We start from the raw sequence: 23313 nt of genomic DNA on the forward strand, positions 1-23313 counted from the left end.
ACGCATGTGCAAGAAACGTGTTGCTGTGACGTCAAAACATCAGTTTCACGTGCCAAAGTTAAGTTTAATTACTTGTCACATCTATTACTTGTAATACGACTTTTTTCTCATGATAAATTTCACCTTCACAAACAAAAATAATTTTTCTCAACTGATTGGCATGTGGGGCGGCACGGTGGTGTAGTAGTTAGCGCTGTCGCCTCACAGCAAGAAGGTCCTGGGTTCGAGCCCCATGGCCGGCGAGGGCCTTTCTGTGCAGAGTTTGCATGTTCTCCCCGTGTCCGCGTGGGTTTCCTCCGGGTGCTCCGGTTTCCCCCACAGTCCAAAGACATGCAGGTTAGGTTAACTGGTGGCTCTAATTGACCGTAGGTGTGAGTGTGAATGGTTGTCTGTGTCTATGTGTCAGCCCTGTGATGACCTGGCGACTTGTCCAGGGTGTACCCCGCCTTTCGCCCGTAGTCAGCTGGGATAGGCTCCAGCTTGCCTGTGACCCTGTAGAAGGATAAAGCGGCTAGATATAATGAGATGAGATGAGATGAGATGAGTGGCATGTACATGCAAATCTTGGAAATTTAATTTCCTTTTTTCTATCAGTGTTCTCTTTTCATCGTCATTATTTTCTTCCTGCTGTTACTTGTTTTTACACAATTTTCAGGACATTTATTGACATTTTCAGACACTGTTTTTTAGTGGCCCAAACACCCCACCATAGCTGGTTAGGTGCCGGGTTAGCAGCCCGACCCTGTAAAAATCTCAAAATGCTACGGAAACAGCAAGTGAAAGTCAAAGAAGTCAGCGCAAAGAAGAAAGTGATGGACAAAACCCTGTAATGACTGACCCTAATGAAAGCCACAAGGAAGTTAGGGCCTCGAAGTGCCGGATTCCGAGTGCCAAAAGGATAACAAAGATTGGAACCTGGAATGTGCGAACTCCTATACCAAAGTGGGAAGCTGTCCCAATTGCCAAGTGAGATGGCAGGACCATGTTACAAATGAGGAAGATGTTGGTCACTTTGATTTCTGCTGTATGTTTTACTTCCGTCCTACAATGTCTCGCACAGGTCTCAACGAATCTCGTTTACGGCCATTACTTTGACATATGGACTGATGTATTACATAGCATATTTCAAACACTCATAACTTGCTATAGCAGTGACAAAATAGCGATCAAAAATGCATTCCGATATTTAATAAAATGAGAAATATTTTGATAATAAATGTCAAATCAAATGTTTTTTCTTAACTTTATTTTTCAAGCTATTTGCATGGAAATTGGCAGGCGTACAGATGGTTGTATACTGAATACGTAATTTGAAAAATTTGTAAAAACTAATGATGCAAATGAATATTAATTATGCTAATTAGGTAAACCATTAAATCGGTACACTCAGTAAAAAGTAATAAAATGTTATTTCTAATACCCTCTTTGTGCTCTGTAGGGCTTTGTATTTCTCAGAAAGTAGGACCTACTAGTGTTTATATGAAAGAATATAAATGATTATTTCGATTAATATTCACAGCTTTTCAAGGTGAACCTCAAAAAAACTGTCTGATCCACATCCAATAAACAATTCACATTAACTGAATTGAAATTGACACGTTTCTGACTTCTGTTTTTTTTAAATCTCATTCCGACCACTAAGATCTCAATATTTTTCATCAAAACAACTAGTTATATTCTAAACTAGTTAGTTATTTATATGAATCAGTTTGATTTGAAAAAAATAAGTAGGTAAAGCTATGAAAACTCATTTCAAAGTCTCCTGTGAATCATGACATCAAAACTAGCAAACAGAAAATTTTGCTTAATCCTTCATTAGAAACAGGGAGAGTGGGAGAACATCCCAAAAAAGTTAGCTGATTGATATCCATGAGTAATCCAGTGGGAAACTGATCAGGAGAGAGAGAGAGCCTGACCACTTTCTTGTGACTCAAAAAGAAAAGTACCGGCAGTTTCCTGACGTCCCGCGAGCAGAGGTTTTACTCTGTTGTACCGACTTCAACCTGCCGTTACTCCCAAAGTACTGAACAGATCTTAACCAGATACATTTCTTTGGAAAGCAGAGATTGTAAGCTTTTTAATGATAGTGTTCACAATAGAAAATATTCAAGAGTGAAGCAATGATAGATTTGGAAACTTAGATGAGTGTCTATATGGACAATTTTCACAGCACAACCAGCGAGCGTCTGATATGCTTACTTTAGGGTATCTGTGTAATCCATCCACAGCAATCTCATGGCAAATTTGAGGTTCTCCATTTGGGGCCATCAGCAGCAGCAGAGAGTGATTCTCAGCAAAATGTGTGAAGGTTGTCAGGTCTGATACGATCACGTTCAATTTTTTTTTCCATCTGTGTCCTCTGCCTTAGAGAAAAGCATTACTGCAAATCAATACAAAGTTATTTTGACTCATCTTTACACTGTGATGAAACGTCTAACCATGTCTACATGTCTTCCTGGAGTGGTCTCTTCCAGGAAGACTCTTCTCCATCCACAGAGCTGAAGGAATAACTGAATAGTTTGAAGAGTGTGAAAGTAATGTGTGTAATATGGCCTTCACACTCAATAGATCTCAACCTGGATGAACAACTATTAGAGGTTTTGGAATGACATGGTAGACGGCACTCTCAACCACAATCACTATCAAACACCAACTATATTTTGGAAGAACAGTGTTCATTCCTGTGATGCAGGTCCAGAGATTTGGTGCATTTTTAAGCAGTTTTTATCCCCTGCTGGACAAAGGTCCAAAGGGGGATTATGCCGTGGCGATGTCCATCCGTCCCAGAAAGGGTGCTCATCTTCTGAAATCAACTCCTCTCTCAATTTTTGGAGGAATTTTACGAAGCTTGGCAGGATTCTTTGTTACATGTCGTTAATACGCATATTGTAATTTCATTAAATTGGGTCACATTTTACAAGTTACAGCCCTTGATTAACAAAATTATGTGTTGATAATTACAAGAGTGTGTGTTCATTCTGAACTCAAAAGGCAAAAGGCATTGTTATATATCGGTAGTACGCATATTGTTATTTTTGTTCAATTTGGTCGCATTTTACCAGAGTTACAGCCCTTGATTAACAACCTTGTACTTTCACAATTTCATGAAGGTGTGCTCACCTTCTGACATCAACTCCTCTCATGAAACTTGGTAAAAGGCCTCGTTATATGACGGTAATACGCAGATTGCGATTTAATTTAGTTTGTGAAAATTTTCCCAGAGTTTTGACCCTTGATTAAATAACACCTGACAGTTTCATGAAGGTGTACGTTCTTCTGAAATCAACTCCTCTCACAATTTATGGAGGAATTCACCAAACTTGGCAAAAGGCTTTGTTATACGACAGTTACACACGTTGAAATTTTGTTTAATTTGGGCGAATTTGACCAGAGTTACGCCCTTGATTATTAACAAACTTGTACTGTGGCAATTTCATCAAGGTGTGCTTGCTTTCTGAAATCAACTTCCCTCACAATGTCCATCCATCTGTCCCGGGAAGGGTACTCACCTTCTGAAAACGACTCCTCTTGCAATTTTTGGAGGAATTTCACGAAACTTGACAGGATTCTTTGTTATATGTTGCTATGCATAATTCAGTCACATTTTACCAAAGTTATGGCAGAGTTGCCAGCGGGGGATATTGTGCTCTCAGAGCGCACTCGTTTTTCGTTATCATCAGTCTCTCGGGCAGAAAACTAACCAAAACTTGATCTTAGCTGTTTTCACCAGAATTTGGTCACAATGTCTCAAAATTCAGCAATTTTACAGTTTGTGGTGTGTGCTGTGCTGAATCGTCAGGTCAACTCAATTCTAAACAAATGAATGGTGATTTCAGTGGTGTTATACAGAGCAGGGGAAGAGAATTTTATTTTCTATTCCTTTTTTTTTTTGAGGACGATCTGTTGGTAAAGACTCAATGGACTCCGGTTTCTCCCACAGTCCAAAGACATGCGGTTAGGTTAATATGGGATGGCCTTGGGCTGAGGTGCCCTTGAGCGAGGCACCTAACTCCCAACTGCTCCCCGGACGCTGTTAGCATGGCTGCCCAATGCTCTGGGTATGTGTGCGCGCGCATGTGTGTTCACTGCTTTAGATGGGTTAAATGCAGAGAGGAATTTCACAAGTATGTGATGAATAAAGATGTTCCTTTTGTTCTTTCGTTCGTTCGTTTCTTTCTTTCACGGCGTATTCTCTGGATGGTCTCAGGATCAAGTGTTTATTGAAGCTGAATGAATGAACGGCAAAACATACAAAGCGTATAGCAACACTTATGATTGCGCCCCTCTCTCTCTCTCTCTCTCTCTCTCTCTCTCTCTCTCACAGTCACAATGAGCGGAAAGTGACCTGCAAACATCCGGTCTCTGGTGCACCATCACAAGACAACTGCATCTTTGTTGTCAACGAACAGTAAGTGTTTTTGTTTGTTTGTTTGTTTGTTTGTTTGTTTGTTTGTTTGTTTGTTTGTTTTGGGGTCATTCCATGCCAAATCAACAAGAGGTTATGCTCGACCATCTCAGATTTCAATGAAATTTGGAGGGCTCAGAGATACTATTAAAAGAAGTTAATCCCCAAAACTTGAGCTTCCTATCACCAATAGTTTCAGAGATGCAGGCATTTGAATTTTTCGATTTTTTTGTTTTTTGCTCAAAACATACATATTTCAAAGTGCAATGTAATCTTTATTATGCAAGATAGAAACCTAAAGTTTTGCACAGAGAGACTCAATGTCTTGTACTACAAGCTTCAACTTAGAATTTCAATGGTCATTGTATATTAGATGGTGATTTTAACAAGGAAATTAAAAAGACAAATTTGCATTTTTTGCATTTTTAACTCATTCTGGAAGCTTGCCTGTGGCAGTAATGCTTAAACTAAGAATGTTATTCAAATCTACACAGAAATATCTACCAATTTCAGTTTTACCAAGTCTCCACTATTCCTAGTTTGTCTGCAATAGGGTTTTGAAATTCGCCGATTTCTGAAACATGCCATTTTCAGTAGCAAGAAATCCAATGTGGGATAGCAGTTAGGAACTTGTACATTTTTTTCAGTAATCCCCAAGACCCATATTTTATATTTCCAAATTTTTGTTCTGTGTCTCTCAAGTATTTTTAAACTACAGGGGTTTAAAAAAATCCATTTTCACCAAATTCGAATTTTTGATATATTTTCATATAACTGATATTTGAGGGTTAATAAATGCTTCAATAAGGCTCAAGTAGGTTAGGAGACATGTTTCTTCCTCAATTTTAAATAAAATTTCAATTAATGCTCAGTATTAATTATTTGTAAATTGATTTTAATCTAGGACTGTGTAACATTAGCAATCAATGATCAGCTATTGTGTACCAGTCAACAGCCAGCCTTATCAATATCAACACAGCACAATAGGTGACCTTTGATACCAGAACAGGTGGCTCATATCTTAGTTTTAGAGTCTGTAAACTGCATACTTGTTCAGATAACATTATATTGCTTGGATTATATTAAATACATTGTAATACAGAGCACTGAGAAAATTTACCAATGTTATTAACTGAATGTGTTTCTTTACAAGGATTGGATATTTTGAATAGTTGACTAGAGAATTTAATTGTAGTTGCTTTCAATTTGAGATCAGTATAAATGAGTTTGTTCTTAGACATCTAGAAATGGCTGAACTTCCTCCCTGTTCTATAGGAACTGGACTAAAGAAAGATTCTGACTGCCATAAACTAACATACAACAGAAATTGTAAGTTAAATACACTCTCTCAGTATAGTTTGGAGCAAATTTAATTAATTAAACAGAGAACTGAACTTGAGAACATTTCAAGCACAGACACAGTATGTCTGCATCATGAGAAACTGTTTCTGATGAAATATGAAGAGCTACAGAAAAGTTGTTGTGATCCATATGAAAGGCACAAGAAAAAAGTTAAAACAGAATTACGTTCCATTCTTCCTGAAACAGCAGATTCACTTTCAAAACTGATAAATAAAAATATTAAACCTGGACAAAAATTGTGTTCTAAATGTTCACAGAGTGAAAGAACATTTCAGCCAAGCAGATTCAGCAGGTTCTACAGAATCAGAACAAGAGAGCATGTGTGTAGATGTGGATCCAACATACACTGGTGAGGTAGCTGAATCACTTGACAAAACCCTTGTCAATTGGTTGCTCTCCACTGAAAATTGCCAAGTATAGCCACAAACAGAAAGCTGCATATGGCAAAGCAAAGCTGCAACGAGTAGAAGAAACTTTACGTTCTAAAATGAAATTTTATTAATTAATGAAATTTGCTCCAAACTATACTGAGAGAGTGTATTTAACTTACAATTTCTGTTGTATGTTAGTTTATGGCAGTCAGAATCTTTCTTGAGTCCAATTCCTATAGAACAGGGAGGAAGTTCAGCCATTTCTAGATGTCTAAGAACAAACTCATTTTATACTGATCTCAAATTGAAAGCAACTACAATTAAATTCCCTAGTCAACTATTCAAAATATCCAATCCTTGCAAAGAAACACATTCAGTTAATAACATTGGTAAATTTTCTCAGTGCTCTGTATTGCAATGTATTTAATATAATCCAAGCAATATAATGTTATCTGAACAAGTATGCAGTTTACAGACTCTAAAACTATAAGATATGAGCCACCTGTTCTGGTATCAAAGGTATTGTGCTGTGTTGATATTGATAAGGCTGGCTGTTGACTGGTACACAATAGCTGGTCATTGATTGCTAATGTTACACAGTCTTAGATTAAAATCAATTTACAAATAATTAATACTGAGCATTAATTGAAATTTTATTTAAAATTGAGGAAGAAACATGTCTCCTAACCTACTTGAGCCTTATTGAAGCATTTATTAACCCTCAAATATCAGTTGTATGAAAATATATAAAAAATTGGAATTTGGTGAAAATGGATTTTTTTTTAAACCCCTGTAGTTTAAAAATACTTGAGACACAGAACAAAAATTTGGAAATATAAAATATGGGTCTTGGGGATTACTGGAAAAAAATGTACAAGTTCCTAACTGCTATCCCACATTGGATTTCTTGCTACTGAAAATGGCATGTTTTAGAAATCGGCGAATTTCAAAACCCTATTGCAGACAAACTAGGAATAGTGGAGACTTGGTAAAACTGAAATTGGTAGATATTTCTGTGTAGATTTGAATAACATTCTTAGTTTAAGCATTACTGCCACAGGCAAGCTTCCAGAATGAATTAAAAATGCAAAAAATGCAAATTTGTCTTTTTAATTTCCTTGTTAAAATCACCATCTAATATACAATGACCATTAAAATTCTAAGTTGAAGCTTGTAGTACAACACATTGAGTCTCTCTGTGCAAAATTTTAGGTTTCTATCTTGCATAATAAAGATTACATTGCACTTTGAAATATGTATGTTTTGAGCAAAAAACAAAAAAATCGAAAAATTCAAATGCCTGCATCTCTGAAACTATTGGTGATAGGAAGCTCAAGTTTTGGGGATTAACTTCTTTTAATAGTATCTCTGAGTCCTCCAAATTTCATTGAAATCTGAGATGGTCGAGCATAAATTTGTCAGATATTTGTTGATTTGGCATGGAATGACGCTTTGGTTTTTTTTCCCTCTCTATTTCTTTCTTCATCTTCTGTTATGTTGAAGGCTGGCTGAACTTCTCTCATTTATCTTCAGCCAGTTGTGCATTTATGTGCCTTTTGTGCTGTATTCCAAATTGTTCTGAAGTGCATGTCATGAAGCATGTGTAATCGTGGAATTTCTGAGTTTGCACAAAACCAAGATGTGTGTGAGAGATTTGGACACAGACAAGGGGTTTATGGGTAAGCGGACATGCACACCTCCAGAATCTCAAATGTGCGTCATGCGAATCTACTCTGCTGTGCATCGAGCAAATCATTGTTTGATCAGGGTATATTTAGTAGCATTGGCTTTGGGACAAGACACACACCAGCACTTCGACTCGCATCGTCTGCTTTGTTGAAGGAAAAAAATCTGAGAGTGGTCACTTTCAAGGCTCTCAACAACCCCTTTCACATATGCAACTTGGTAATGTATCGGGGGGGACTGCATGGGGTAGACACCAAATTTTCATTCCCACTCAGTCTTCCATAACAGTAAAGTAACACTCATTTGTTCCCACCTGACTGTATTTATGGAGCACAAATGTCCGGGAGACATGTAAAACGTGCAAGACCGGATATGACGTTTCAGTCACAAGGCCATATCCAGCCATACCTGCTGATTTCTTTTCATGTTTTGAATTTGCCGCTGGTGAGGCAGTCTGAGTGTTCAGATTATGTCGGTCTCAGTAGTTCTATCGCGAGATCATTACATCATCACGACCAGTCACAACGCATTAATCCAGTGGTTCCAGGTCCCACTGGTACCATGGCAACAGATTATCGTAAATGTTACTAGGTCGCCAAGGGATAGATTAATGTTACCTTACTGTTTTGCTCCCGTTCCCGTCCAAACCTTACTGTTTTGCTCCCGTTCCCACACAACACCATTACAGCATCATCACCATCAATAAATGGTCTTCAGTGCGAGTGTGAACGGGGTAAACAGTTACATCTGCATGCCATTCAATCAGGGCGTGGAGTTTCACAGGGGACCGTGTGAATAATTGTGTGAATTACAGTTCCTGAAGCAGTGGAACTGTGGCATGCTTGCTGTCAAGCCCCCAATGTGTTCTGTCATGTGGATTCTGAGGGAAAAAAAAAAAAACCTTAAGCCTTATGCCAAGTTCAAACCACGTTATAACCATCCGACAATTTCTGCACCAAATCCTCAACTGATGTCATTTTAACACATGAACGTTCTAAATACTGTTTTACAGAATTATAACTTTATTCTCAAAAGTCACAACTTTTTCTTGTAATATTATTATTTTTTTTAATTTTGTGGATCTTCCTTGTAAATAAACAGTTTCTTACATGGTCTTCTCAAGGTTGTAATACTAATAACAATAATCTGGTGCCGATGGGACAGAAGGGTAAGTGTTTCTTTATTTGTAGAACCAATACTAAAGTACAACTTGAATAAATCCTGAACATCCCTCATTTTAACACAATGTGGCTCTGATGTGTGCTGTTTTGTCAGAGTATTATGGCATTATTCTCAAAATATTATGACTTTATTCTTGGAATATGACATTTCATAATATCAGATTTTTTCTCAATTTATAATATTTAAATAATATTGGCTGTCTTTTTTCGTGGTATATCAGATATATTCCATTCAGCTAGTATGATATTGAATGAGTCGAAGACGAATAGCTGAATGGAATATATCTGATAGTCCACAAAAATAACCAGCCGATATTATTATTATTATTATTATTATACATTCTATGGAACAATTAGAGATTTTACAGAAAATTAAGAACAGGGCAGTAACTTGATAATACTGAATGCTGAGTCTGATTGAATGTAATTCAAAGTTCTGTCAATCCAATGTACAAAGTCAAAGTTCTAACAATAAAAATAGTACAAGTCCAAAAAGCCTGAACAACAACCCAACTTGTATACAAGCTATATCCAGGTTGACGGTTCAAGTTCACAGTTACTTTTGGTCATAATTGTTACATCACAGTTGCTCAAAACAAAAGGGCTTTGCTGAGTGAAGTCCATAAGTGAAGTCCTCTTGTAAAAGTCTCTGTCTCTTTTCCTCACCTCCAAGTAGAACTTTTGACAATATTTCCAATATTGCTGTCTCTCTTCCAGTTTTTCGATGTCCATTGGTATGTTTTTCTCTTGTAAATATGTGTGAAGAATATCCAGTGAAGTTTTGGTAGCCTTTCGGGTGTTCACCATGTCTTTCTCTTTAAATCTTCCACTTTTAATGAAGCAAACCTCACGGCCATGTTTGTCTACAAACTGTCAGTCACTCACTAGCGCAGAAGTTTTACATCTCCGATGTGTGTCTCTTCCAGTTTTTCTCTTGAAAATATGGGTGAAAATATCTAATGAAGTTTTGGTAGCCTTTCGGGTGTTCAGCGTGTCTTTTAGTTTCAGTTTTCAGTTTGTTTATTTAGTGCTTAAACCTAGTGTAATGGAAACTTCTAATAAACACTTCAGAACGCTTAGCAGTTGTCTTTTCAGTTATTTATTATAGTAGAGCATATAAAATAGATATATAAAATAGGAAAGGAAAAAAGAAGAAGAAAAGAAGACACCACTTCAGTGATGCTGAGAGTATGCGTGCACTGAGTTGTGTTTTAGTGGCTGTTATCTATTATACTCTAAAGGCATTCGCTTACTGCTCGCGTCTTCACGTGATTGGCTCAAGATTTTCTATGAAGCTTTGTTAAAGTGTGTACCTGGCGTGCTCTGGGATGTGCAGGCATATGCATGGTTAGGGAGAACCCAGACACCCTGCTTATCACCAGCCAAGGCCACAGAAAGGCGATTACAGCATGTGGAAAAACAACTTTTCTCAGTACACTAGGCCACTTGAGCTCAACACACAGAAATACAGAGAATAGGAATGTTCATTCACTAAATTTCCTTCACATTTCCCCCCTTTTTTATCCTACAGGATAATAATTGCTAAAGGAAAGAAATGTACACAATTTCAGTGGTAAGAGTTTCCAGAGAGATTCGACTTAACACGTCATTGAGCATACAGGGATAATGCTAAGGCTGTTCTGTAAGACATAGACGTCTTAAGTTAATGCTAGAAAGCTATATACATAGATCAGGAAACAATAGAACAGAAAAACAACCACAAATTAGTGTGTTTTAAGCTAGTGTCATATAGTTTCATATCAGCTGTGCTGATGTCATCAAACGGTGGGTTATAGTCTTCGTGTGGGTTTGGAGGCCAGTCAGGTAAGTCGTCTGGGTCTATTTTCCCATCTGGTAATCAATATTTGTCAGCTGCCTCTGAAACACAGACATACAACATTGACAGAAAACAGGGAGCAAACATAGTGTCACAATCACTAAACCCAGGACCGGTATGGTGTATAGAATCAGAGTCTTCGATCCACTAAACCAACGGTCTTCGACTCTGTGTCAGCCTGGGTTCCCTGTATCGACCACCACACGAATCTTCCCATGAGCCCCAGCAGGATCAGGATGCTCAGGCCCATGACTGGACATAGCTTATGATTTACCCCCTTCATTTTATGTTAACTATGTCTCCGAGTTAACCCTTGCCCTTCTTGACGTGTATTGGTGCTCAGAGGGCGGGCATGCCCTATCAGCCTTCGTCCCACCTCACCGGGGCTTGGAGAAACTTGGGACTTCTGAAACCAGTTTACTGACTAGATACTGAAATACTCTTCTCTATTGAGGGTGCGTGCGTGATTGATGTGATACTTGCACTGTTCCATGCAGTGATGCTTTTCTTCCTCATGTGCTTTACCAGCGTCCGGGTCACTTAGGCCTTCCTTTTCCTCCTGCTCAGCCAGTTCAGGAACCCTCCTGCGGTGGCTAGCGTGGATCCACGTCACTCTGCCTGTGACCTTCACTGCCGTTGGGGTCGTGAGCAGAACCTGGAATGGGCCATTCCACCATGGCTTGTTCCACTTGGTTCGTCGGAAGTCCTTCACCACTATCCAATCCCCTGGTTGTAGAGCGTGCAGAGGTCCTTCAGAGGGCTTGGGAAGCGCTTCTTTTACCTGTTTGTGGATAGATTTCAAAGCAGAGGACAGCGTTGCACAGTAATTCAACATTGCATCATCACACAGTGTGGTGTTCAGCAGTGTTCCTTGGGCTGGCCCTATCCCCGTGTTGGGTACTTGTCCAAACAGAATTTCAAATGTGCTTAACCCATGTTTAGGCCTAGTTTGCATCCTCATTTGTGTGAGTACTACAGGGAGAACCTTTGTCCATCCTAGCCCTGTTTCTGCACAAGCTTTGCTTAGTTTATTTTTAAGGGACCCATTTTCCCTCACTGTCAGTTCAATGAAGTCCATTTGGAGATGATCAAATGGTTTGTCTGGTATTGGGTGTGCTGCTTGAGTTAGTTTGATACCTTGACCTGCATTATGTTGTGCGCATATCAAGCATTGCTTGCAAAATTTCGCAGCATAATTTGAAAACCCGTTTGTGAACCATCTCTTTGTTACTTTTGCTACCATCCCCCCTTTTTGACACATGGGTGAGCCCATGTGCCAATTTTGCATAGAAAGGGAACATGTGCTTTGGTAGACAGGGATGGCCCAAGGGACAAACCCAGACCGAGTTTGCAAAGATACAGCCGGCCCGTTTCCAGACTCGTCGGTCATCCTGGGTGGCAGTGCTCTGAAGGTCTGCTAGCTGTAAACAGGGGGTAGAAACCTGAGGAAAAGCAAGGTTAGAGGGTGAACTGGAAGTTGAGGCTGCACACTTAGCTGCCGCATCCACCCTGTCATTTCCTTGAGACACAAGATCAGTATTGTTAGTATGGGCAGCACACTTGCACACAGCAATGGCTCTAGGGAGTAGAATAGCATCCAACAACTCAGAGACCAGTTTATGATGTGCAATGGGAGATCCTGTGCTAGTGAGAGAATTTGTGTTTCCAAATGGTGCCAAAATCGTGCACAACGCCAAATGCGTACCTACTGTCCGTAAAAATATTGACAGATTGCCCTGCAGCCAATTTGTATGCCTCGATAAGGGCACAGAGCTCTGCGGCCTGCGCCAACAGGTTTGAGGACCGACACGACGCCTTGAGGACCTCGTGATCTGACACTACAGCAAAACCTACTTTGTTCTTTCCCGTCTCTGGGTCTCTGGAGGCTGAACCATCCACATAGAGGACTATGTCTGGATTTTCCTAAAGGGTCGCTCTTTAAGTCTGCCCTGGGGGAACAAAAATCATTAGTAAGAGCAACACAGTCATGTGGCTCTCCATTGTCCTCTGTAGGGAGAAGAGAGGCAGGATTCAGAACAGAACAACGTTTCACAATGATGTTGGGCATATCAAGTATGACAGTGTTATACTTTAACCATCTCTGTGCTGACAAATGTGACGTTTTTTTCTCCAACAGAAGCAGGGAGACAGCATGTGGGACCAAAGGGGTGAGATTAGAGTACCCCACAATATTTCTGGAAGCAGTTACCGCCTTTTCAGCTGCAGCAACTGCACTCAGGCAAACAGGAAGTCCAGCCACCACTGGGTCCAGTTTGCTGGAGAAGTAGGCTACAGGTCTTAATCTATCCCTGTGCTTCTGCAAAAGAACAGAGATCATGAAACCCTTCTTTTCATCTACAGTTTGAACAAATGGTTTATTGGGGTCAGGCAATCCCAGAGTGGGTGTGGTCTGCAGAGTGCTCTTTAGGGACGTCAAGTGCGCATGGAACAACCGCAGCACTGACTGCTTGCAGATCTTGGACAAACCTTCACTCATCGGGCTGGGACGGTTTTCTTGCCTTCTTAACTGGGAAAATAGGAGTGCGCACTGGAGAGTCCTGGCAAGGGACAATTACACCTGCCTTCAGCAACGAATCAAAGACCGGTCTTATACCTGTGATTGCTTCTGGTTTGAGTGGGTACTGGGTCTGTTTAGGCCTGAAATATGATTTGGGGGTGATCACCACTGGTTCAGCATTCTTTATTCGGCCTACATCATGTTTACCCTTCGCCCAAATGGAATTTGGAACTCCCGCCAACTTGGGGTGCGCACCTGCTGGAGTTATGCCTGTGGAAACAGACAAACAGGCCACTATGGCCGGGGTCCCCAGGACCCTGGTTATCAGTGGCTAATATTACGCTGTGCTTAACATGCACACACACAGCATGACTTTGTTTGTAGACCCCAAGCTTTTGGTAAAACAACACACTAGGGTCCTCTGTTTTGGGACCATTCATTGCCATTGACTGCGCACTTCTTGACCCATTTCCTCACGTCTTTCCAATGGGCGGCTCGTGGCTTTGCTAACGAGACATGGGGTATAGAATTAATGATGTCAAAGAAATCATGCTGGCAGCAGCCGACCTCAGAGTCCTCTGACACAAGGCCGCGCATTACGTGTTTGAGAACACTGCGATGAACATTGATGCAGATGTTTGGACAACGAGTAAAATGGACCTGCACAGCGCAATAATGTTTAGACCAATACATAGTTTTGAGGGTCAATCTTTCACGTGCGTGGGGGTCTGCAAACCAAGTCTTTTCAAACTCGACATCTTGCCCTTGGTGAACATGTGCTGTGCAATGCAAATCTTCCTTTTTCATATAATCTGTGTCAACTGATGGTGTTCAAGTGTGTGAGCTGTACAAGGTGTTTGGGAGTTTGTGTGAGTTGATCTGAGCAGAGCCACCAGACATACACATACAGGGGGCTTCCAAGACCATACTGCGCACACTACATTTCACTTACTTCAATAGTTAGTCCATCTGGAGTGGATGTGAGATTTACTTCTAATTTGCACATTAAATCATATGCTAGCAAATTTACTGGACATGTACAACCCCGATTCCAAAAAAGTTGGGACAAAGTACAAATTGTAAATAAAAACGGAATGCAATGATGTGGAAGTTTCAAAAGTCCATATTTTATTCAGAATAGAACATAGATGACATATCAAATGTTTAAACTGAGAAAATGTATCATTTAAAGAGAAAAATTAGGTGTTTTTTTTTTTTTAAATTTCATGACGACAACAACACATTTCAAAAAAGTTGGGACAAGGCCATGTTTACCACTGTGAGACATCCCCTTTTCTCTTTACAACAGTCTGTAAACGTCTGGGGACTGAGGAGACAAGTTGCTCAAGTTTAGGGATAGGAATGTTTACCCATTCTTGTCTCATGTAGGATTCTAGTTGCTCAACTGTCTTAGGTCTTTGTCGTATCTTCCGTTTTATGATGCGCCAAATGTTTTCTATGGGTGAAAGATCTGGACTGCAGGCTGGCCAGTTCAGTACCCGGACCCTTCTTCTACGCAGCCATGATGCTGTAATTGATGCAGTATGTGGTTTGGCATTGTCATGTTGGAAAATGCAAGGTCTTCCCTGAAAGAGATGTCGTCTGGATGGGAGCATATGTTGCTCTAGAACCTGGATATACCTTTCAGCATTGATGGTGTCTTTCCAGATGTGTAAGCTGCCCATGCCGCATGCACTAATGCAACCCCATACCATCAGAGATGCAGGCTTCTGAACTGAGCACTGATAACAACTTGGGTCGTCCTTCTCCTCTTTAGTCCGAATGACACGGCGTCCCTGATTTCCATAAAGAACTTCAAATTTTGATTCGTCTGACCACAGAACAGTTTTCCACTTTGCCACAGTCCATTTTAAATGAGCCTTGGCCCAGAGAAGACGTCTGCGCTTCTGGATCATGTTTAGATACGGCTTCTTCTTTGAACTATAGAGTTTTAGCTGGCAACGGCGGATGGCACGGTGAATTGTGTTCACAGATAATGTTCTCTGGAAATATTCCGGAGCCCATTTTGTGATTTCCAATCCAGAAGCATGTCTGTATGTGATGCAGTGCCGTCTAAGGGCCCAAAGATCACGGACACCCAGTATGGTTTTCCGACCTTGACCCTTACTCACAGAGATTCTTCCAGATTCTCTGAATCTTTTGATGATATTGTGCATGGTACAGTAGATGATATGTTCGAACTCTTTGCAATTTTACACTGTCAAACTCCTTTCTGATATTGCTCCACTATTTGTCGGCGCAGAATTAGGGGGATTGGTGATCCTCTTCCCATCTTTACTTCTAAGAGCCGCTGCCACTCCAAGATGCTCTTTTTATACCCAGTCATGTTAATTACCTATTGCCAATTGACCTAATGAGTTGCAATTTGGTCGTCCAGCTGTTCCTTTTTTGTACCTTTTAACTTTTCCAGCCTCTTATTGCCCCTATCCCAACTTTTTTGAGATGTGTTGCTGTCATGAAATTTCAAATGAGCCAATATTTGGCATGAAATTTCAAAATGTCTCACTTTCCACTTTGTACTTTGTCCCAACTTATTTGGAATCGGGGTTGTATGTGAGATGAGGAATGAGTGGGACATAACTATTCCTCCCTCGCTTTTTACATGGGAGGTTGACTGAGAAAGTTTCGGTTACAGGTCGTCCTGAGATGCCCATCGTCTGAATAGAATTTGAGCTGAGCGATGGGTCAACTGGAAGTACCCCATGTTGTATGACTGAGTGTCCCGCACATGCCCACATACAGTGAGGGGCATACAAGGGAGTTTAGAGAAGGGAGTAGTTGTGTATTTTAACAAACTTAATGCAACTTCAGGTGTATCGGTTTGGACTGGTATATTGGGCGTTTCTGTGTCGTCTTGCTGTGGCATGCAGGTGCTACTACTAATGTGTTGAATGTTATGTGAATGTTCCTGTCCGTGTGTATGTATATCATCAGGTGTGTGTTACCTCCCCTGTTCTCTGTGCGGGGCCCTGTTCCCGGAGTCCGCCCGTCAGTCTGCTTTGCTGCACTCCTTATGGGGCCTCTGTTTGCTACTGTGGAGACAATCTAAAGCAATGTGTCCCTTCTGATTGCAGTTGTAGCAGGTTGCGCCTTTTATCCAGGACGGGTCACCCCAGGTCATCCTGCCTCGGCCCCTACTCAACCTCTTCCTCTAGGTCCAGGCTGAGCAGTCTGGAGAAGAGTGAGAGCGGCGGCGTGTAGGTCTTGGTCTCTTTTTGTTGACTTTGTCGTCTCCTTCTCTTTCAGCAGCCTTTCTGCATGCACAGCGTACTGCTCGATCTTGGTGAGGCTGGCGGTTTCCCACAGGAGACGGAGCTGCTTTACTGACTTGGCCACTGCTGGATTCATACCGTTCATGAAACTGTTCCGCAGGTGCGCTTCCCAGACTTCAGGAGTGCCTTCCACTCCAGCCAGGGTCACGGGTCTGGTCAGGCCACTGTGTTTCTCATGCATGGCGGTGAGACGAGCGAGAAACGCTGACCCCACTTCACCATCTTCTTGCTAACACATGCTGATCTTAGTCATGTCTATGTTCAAGAGAAAAGCTTCAATCAGACGAGCACAGAGAGCAGTGAGGGTATTTCTATACTCACTATTGCCATCCGCTGGTCGGCTTCTGGCCGCTCTCTGGAAATCTCGTTCCAGTCTATACCCATCTTGGTCATGAGTAGGCGGCGAAGTTCATGGGTGGTCGGCCGGAATTCTCTGCAAAACATCAACAGTTCATTACCAAATCTCTTTCCTCCTACCTCTCTCACGTTGGGAAGAGAAGCCATGCTTTCCTTCATGTCAGCTGTCATCCAGGGTCTGTGGACTAGAAGCACACCGTCAGCTCCAGCCACTTCCACCGTTGGAAGATGAAGGACTTCAGACTTTAGGTTACGGCCTTGTGGACCCACTGGTGAGCATGTGGTCAGGTCCAGGAGAGTGTCTCTTCCATCGCTATATGCAAGACCGGATCTCGTGTGATGGAGAAGCGCTGACGCTGGAGGCGGCTGGTAGGCTGGGAGAGATTCCAGAGGCTCTTTTTTTTTTTTTTTGCTTTGCCTCGACTTCTCCCCCTTTCTGTGGGTGAGGCGCTTGTGGGAGTGATGCTCCGCCTTGCTGAGGAGGCAGTGTGTGTCAGGGTGGTGGGGCAGACTCCAGGTCAGGGTCCATCTGAAATTTCAAACACTGAGAAGAGGGTGATAGTCCTGCCTGTTGTTTCTCTCTTTTGTACTCTCTCTTAAGTGTTTCTTCTTTCCATGCAGAAAACGCCCTCCAGTCCCCTAAGAACTTAACATTATCTGCAGACTCTTTCCTTCCGTTTCAACTTTTCTTCTAACTGTTCTATCTGCCTGGGACTAAAACTGCCCTTCTCAGGGAATCCTAAGTCCTTTACCCATACTGTATGTCAAACTGTGCCAAACAATCCTCACCATACGAGGTTTTCATAAACTGGATGTTTGGGCTGTCATAGGAACACCCAATTCTTATTATAGCACGTGTAGCCTCAGGCTTGCTTGCTTTTTTTCTTTTCTTTCCCTAACTTACCGTTTCTGTTCCCCATTGTACACTGTTGTATCAGTAGGTTATGACAACAATGGCTGAGTTTTTATCAGGATCGCAAGAACAAGAAGTTGGACTATGTCCAAAAATGTGACACAATAATCCTTTAGTTATGTTCTTATTAGTAAACAATTTATCTGACATTTGCCTTAAACTAAAGTAGGTATCATTTAGCACAACAACCTCAAAGACAACTCATGCATGTGTACAAAATCTATTTCTCTGTTTCAGAATTTGGAGGAGGACAGTACTCTGTTAATTCATCAATATTTTGCGTGGACACCGGTGTGTCTTGGCGACTTCGTGATCGAACCTCTCTATCCCGTTCCTACGACAGGCCAGTTGTTCACACAGAACAAAGGGAGCAAGATTCAATTCTTTCCCAGTTATGAATCGCTGAACGTGAATCCGTCAAAACACGCACCCGTACTTCCCTCACTCAAGTAGGTGAGCCATTACCCAGTCGTCACTTAGGAGGATTTTCTCTTACACAACCCAATAAACTACTCGCGGTTTATTGTCTCAAAATTGTTTTATCCGTTTCTGCAAACATATTGATGGTACCACAGCTTAGCAGTCCTCCTGGGCTCAGACAAACTTCTGTCTGTCTCTTATATCAGTCTTCCTTGACTGGGACAATCTTTGTCCATCAGTCTTCATTGACTAGGACAAATCTCTGTTCATGTCTTGTATCAGTCTTTAAATACTGTTTCCACTAATTTCTTTACATAAGAATGCAAAGTTATCACTTACTGGTTTGGTGATCCCTGATGGTCTGGTCTCTCGTCCGAGTTCTCAGCTCCGCACTGTAGCCTTGGGAGTGTCTCGTCATTCGAGGATCAGACGGGTAGGGCCCACCCAGGGACACCAAATTGTAATGGAAACTTCTAATAAACACTTCAGAACGCTTAGCAGTTGTCTTTTCAGTTATTTATTATAGTAGAACATATAAAATAGATATATAAAATAGGAAAGGAAAAAAGAAGAAAAGAAGACACCACTTCAGTGATGCCGAGAGTACGCGCACTCTGAGTTGTGTTTTAGTGGCTGTTATCTATTATACTCTAAAGGCATTCGCTTACTGCTCGCGTCTTCACATGATTGGCTCAAGATTTTCCATGAAGCTTTGTTGAAGTGTGCACCTGGTGTGCTCTGGGAAGTGCAGGCATATGCATGGTTAGGGAGAACCCAGACACCCTGCTTATCACCAGCCAAGGCCACAGAAAGGCGATTACAGCATGTGGAAAAACAACTTTTCTCAGTACACTAGGCCACTTGAGCTCAGCACACAGAAATACAGAGAATAGGAATGTTCATTCACTAAATTTCCTTCACACCTAGTACTAGATTTTCTCTCTTTCCCAGCCGACAAAGAAATGATTCTGCGCATGAGCAACAAAAAAATTTGTCACTGGATCTTTGCATGAGCTTTAACGTGTGATGATGTGTTGTCTTGACAATGTGCAATATTATAACAATATTGCACACTCATTCTCCATTGGGGAGAGTGGTGTAATACACTGAGGATAAGCAATATGATAACAGTATTGCATGCAATCAGTAAACCCACTAGAAGGGAATAGAATGCGTGTTTTTATTCCATGAAAAAGTGTCCCTTTGGTATAATAATAAATGATAATTATTAGTTCAATTTATATAGTGCCTTTCTCACACCCAAGGTCGCTTTACATTTGGGGGGGGGGAAGAGTCCGCCAAAAGAGGGTCAGGATGTAATTCCAATGGCGTAGCTACCCACAGTCCCAGCAAAAGGCACATGAAGATAAATCCCACACCACCTGCACAGCCACCGGGCAATATTACTTGGAACACCGCACCATGGATCCACAAAGCGAGCACAGAAGCACCACTGTACAGAGCACTGGTATGTCGCAAATGACCTGCACAGCCACCGTGACGCCACGTGGCAACATCGCTCGAAACACCGTGCCAAGCACAGGAGCACCGCCGCACAGAGCACTGGACAATCCCGATGATGAAAAGAGCAACAAGCTCACTGCAGTCCATAGCGAGCAGCACAGGCATCACCCACGGCAGACCAAGGCCTGAAGGAAACCGATGCCCAAAACTGGTTCCAGAGCTACACCACAACCGGTGGACAAAACGTTCAAACAAAGAACAAACATCAAACTATACAAACACGAAAAGAAAAACAAAGGGAGGAGAAAAAGCTCCAGTGAGAAGTGGCAGCCAAAATGTGCACAGTGTACTCTCAACCAGAAACGGAAATGACAGTTATACAGTATAACTTTATTCTCAAAATCATGCTTGTTTTTGAAACAGTGGCCCAAAATTGCAATTGTGTATGTAACTGCACACTTTGTTCATGATTTTGTAAAGGGTTAGAATCTATTTTAGTTGTAATGTGGCTATATCCAACATAAGAGCTTTTTTTTATTTATTTATTTTTATTTTTTAAATTAAATCCTCTACCACTCATTTATTAGCTCACATGTCCGTAGGCCGATGAGCTATTGCCATCACGTGGCATCGGTCTGTCCGTCCACAATTCACAAAAATCGCTACTCCTCCCTGAGTTTTCGTTGGATTTTGATTTTGTTTGGAAGATCTAATCAGTCTGCACAAAAGTTACTCCCTGGTTTTGTGATTTCTTATTAACAAGTTACTAATTAGGCCGGTTAATGAACTTTGAGGAAAATCACTACTCTTCCCTGAGTTTTCACTGGATTTTGATTGTTTTGTTTGAAAGATCAAATCGTTCCAGTTGTTTTCATGAACAACTTGGCCAGTTATAAATGAGTCTGGTTTCTCATGGTACAGCCGTGTGAGCTACTGAGTTGCTGGCACTCTGGCTATTAATATTAAATCATTACAACAAAACCTAAAGTTCTTAAAGGTAACTTGAGCTAGCGTTCTATAAGAATTGACTGTAATGTTGCAGTATGAGTGTAGTTTGTATCTAAACTTGGGTGTTCAGTGGGTTACTCGCAGTGTTGTTGAGTCACTAAACCTCGAGTCCGAGTCCAGTCTCGAGTCCCCAGTGTTCAAGTCCAAGCCATTTCAAGAAAATTTTGAGTCCAAGAACAAGACTCCAACGGCACTATTTGATGGTGACCGTTGCTGCCTTTATGTGAAACCGTCTCTGCTACTGTGTTGGACTAACGTTACTGCTCGACTGCCCTATTTTATTTCATAAGCTACAAATAAAAAGCTTGTTCATTGCTCAGCAAGCCCCGCTCGCTATCAACAGGACCAATAACATGAGAGAGGGTTAACACTAGCGAGTTCATCGCTCAGCAAGCAAGCCCCGCTAACAGAGCAATGAACATGTGTAGCGCATCACTTCCTTCTCTTGGTGGAGTCTTACCAAATGACGTTTGAGGCTGTCCCTGTCGTCACCTTGATAGGTGCCCCCCCCAAAAAAAAAGAAAAAATAGTCATAATGTATGATTATTATATTGAGTTTTGTCTGTTGTGTTTTTTTTCCCCTGTTAAATGACACTAAAAGACATTGCCTTTTAAATGGCTGAATCTATCCAATGACTGAAATGAGTCAAGGCAACAGTTAACTAACAGAAAAATAGATCATTGATTGACTGTAAATTATTCTTGAAAAAGGACTGATGTATAAACAGAGTACCAGGGTGATTTACTAGTAACGCTTTACTAGCAGTTAATTAACTGGATAGATATGTGCTAATATCGTTCCCGATACAACGAACTGCTACAAGTGCAGTGTTGGCAACTGAATTTAATACAGTTCACAAAAACAGTGCTTCTGTGGTTTAAATGCAACTTTTCTTCTTTCATATCTCTCCTTACTTCCTCTAGTCCAGGCTGAGCTCCACTTGTGAATGCAGCAGAGACTCGTGTGCAAACGTGCAAATGAGATTCACATCCTGTTAAAGGATCTGAAAAAGAAACGTGGCGATGTAACTCGGATGTGTCACGTATTCAGGAGAAAGAGTGACAGTCGTACTGAAGAGCGGATGCAGACATTCAGCTTCAATAACATCGGAGATTTTAGATTCTATATTTAATATTTATAGTATTCAAGAGTAAAAAATGGGTCATAAACAGGTTTTTAAAACAGAAAAGAAAGTGTGTGGTTGAGGTCAGACGTTTACAGACATGAATGTCATGGCAATATTGGCTTTCAATGATTCCTTTAAACTGTTCTATTTCTGTCTCAGAATGATTGTATAACGCACAGTTAGCAGGGTTAATGTCCCTTAGCAAGTTTCACGTCGCCCTGACACTTTTGGTCACAGTCAACAAGCTGCTTCTTGGTAGAGTGATGAGGATATTTGACAGCATAAAGGACTCTGGCAACATGTGGAAATTTATTCTCTGGTTTGAGAAAGAGAAACTTAAACTCTTTGCATAGAACAGCAAGCACTATGTCTGCACATCACCTATCTAATACCATCCCTACAGTGAAACATGGTGGTGGCAGCATCATGGTGTGGGATTGCTTTTCAGTGGCAGGGACAAGAGACTGGTAACAACTGAGGGACATCATGAAGAAAACCTCCTCCAGAGTGCACAGAGACTCAGACTGGGGTTACAGTTCACGTTTCAACACGACGATGGCCCTAACAGAGATGCCAACATACAGGATTCAGGCGTAGCAGCTACAGATTTGAAGCACAATTGTGGTGCTACGCGTAGACCTGAATATAATACATTTTTAAACCGGTTTTGCCCGTGTGTTGATCGAATCGACATATTTTCAGCGTTCTGACTGTTTCACGTTTCAGTGTTTTTACACTGATTCGGATAATTCCGGGAATTTCCGTATGTTAGCTGTGCTGTGATTGGCCGAGAGGTGACCTGATTCATGCCTTCAGCCAATCAGAGAGCGTGTTAAATGCAGTGTTCAGAAACGCACAGTAGATATGTGTAGTCATCTTCATGGAAGTAAACTGTCTTTGTCAGTCGTGTTCCAGAACTGAAACTTGATTTTTCTCACAAATTAGTGTCAGGTGTGAAGTGAAGACAGACCATGGATTGTGAATGATGGAGTCTCTGTCTAAAAAGAGGAGGCTGTGTGAACAGCAATTTCTGGCTGAATGAGTGGCCGTATATTGTACAGTCGAAGCTGGACAATGAGCATGCTGACCTGTACTCTGTGTAGATGGTCACAATCAAGCCATTCATGATAGCCAAAGGTTCAGTGTGCCACTGCCAGTCATACAACAGAAGTCCACTGGCAAAAGTAAAGTCAGCTAGATGCAACAAATTATCTGAGTAACTTCAGCTTGCTCAGTTTAATTAAATGTTGTACAGATGGCCATCTTTCAGTACTGACTTTATGAAGTTAAGTCCAGTATTAGACTGGTGCACAGTTCAGGAAGTAAATACAATATTAATTTTGTTATTATTGAAAGACCTAGACATAAATC

General features: G+C 41.2%; 1 protein-coding gene across 7 annotated transcripts in view; it reads left to right on the forward strand.

Moving 5' to 3' along the window:
• Positions 1 to 23313, forward strand: part of plekha5 (pleckstrin homology domain containing, family A member 5) — a 249641-nt gene that overhangs the window by 154358 nt on the left and 71970 nt on the right. For all 7 annotated transcript variants that reach the window (XR_009651086.1, XM_060903849.1, XM_060903850.1 and 4 more), the window contains one exon: positions 4325 to 4408. Coding sequence is in view for 6 of the 7 variants with exons in the window: in XM_060903849.1 (XP_060759832.1) it covers positions 4325 to 4408 (84 nt within the window). In the remaining variant the exon portion in view is untranslated. The remainder of the gene's footprint in view (positions 1 to 4324; positions 4409 to 23313) is intronic.

Source organism: Neoarius graeffei, chromosome 21 (genome assembly GCF_027579695.1).
Source record: "Neoarius graeffei isolate fNeoGra1 chromosome 21, fNeoGra1.pri, whole genome shotgun sequence".
Lineage (NCBI taxonomy): Eukaryota > Metazoa > Chordata > Actinopteri > Siluriformes > Ariidae > Neoarius > Neoarius graeffei.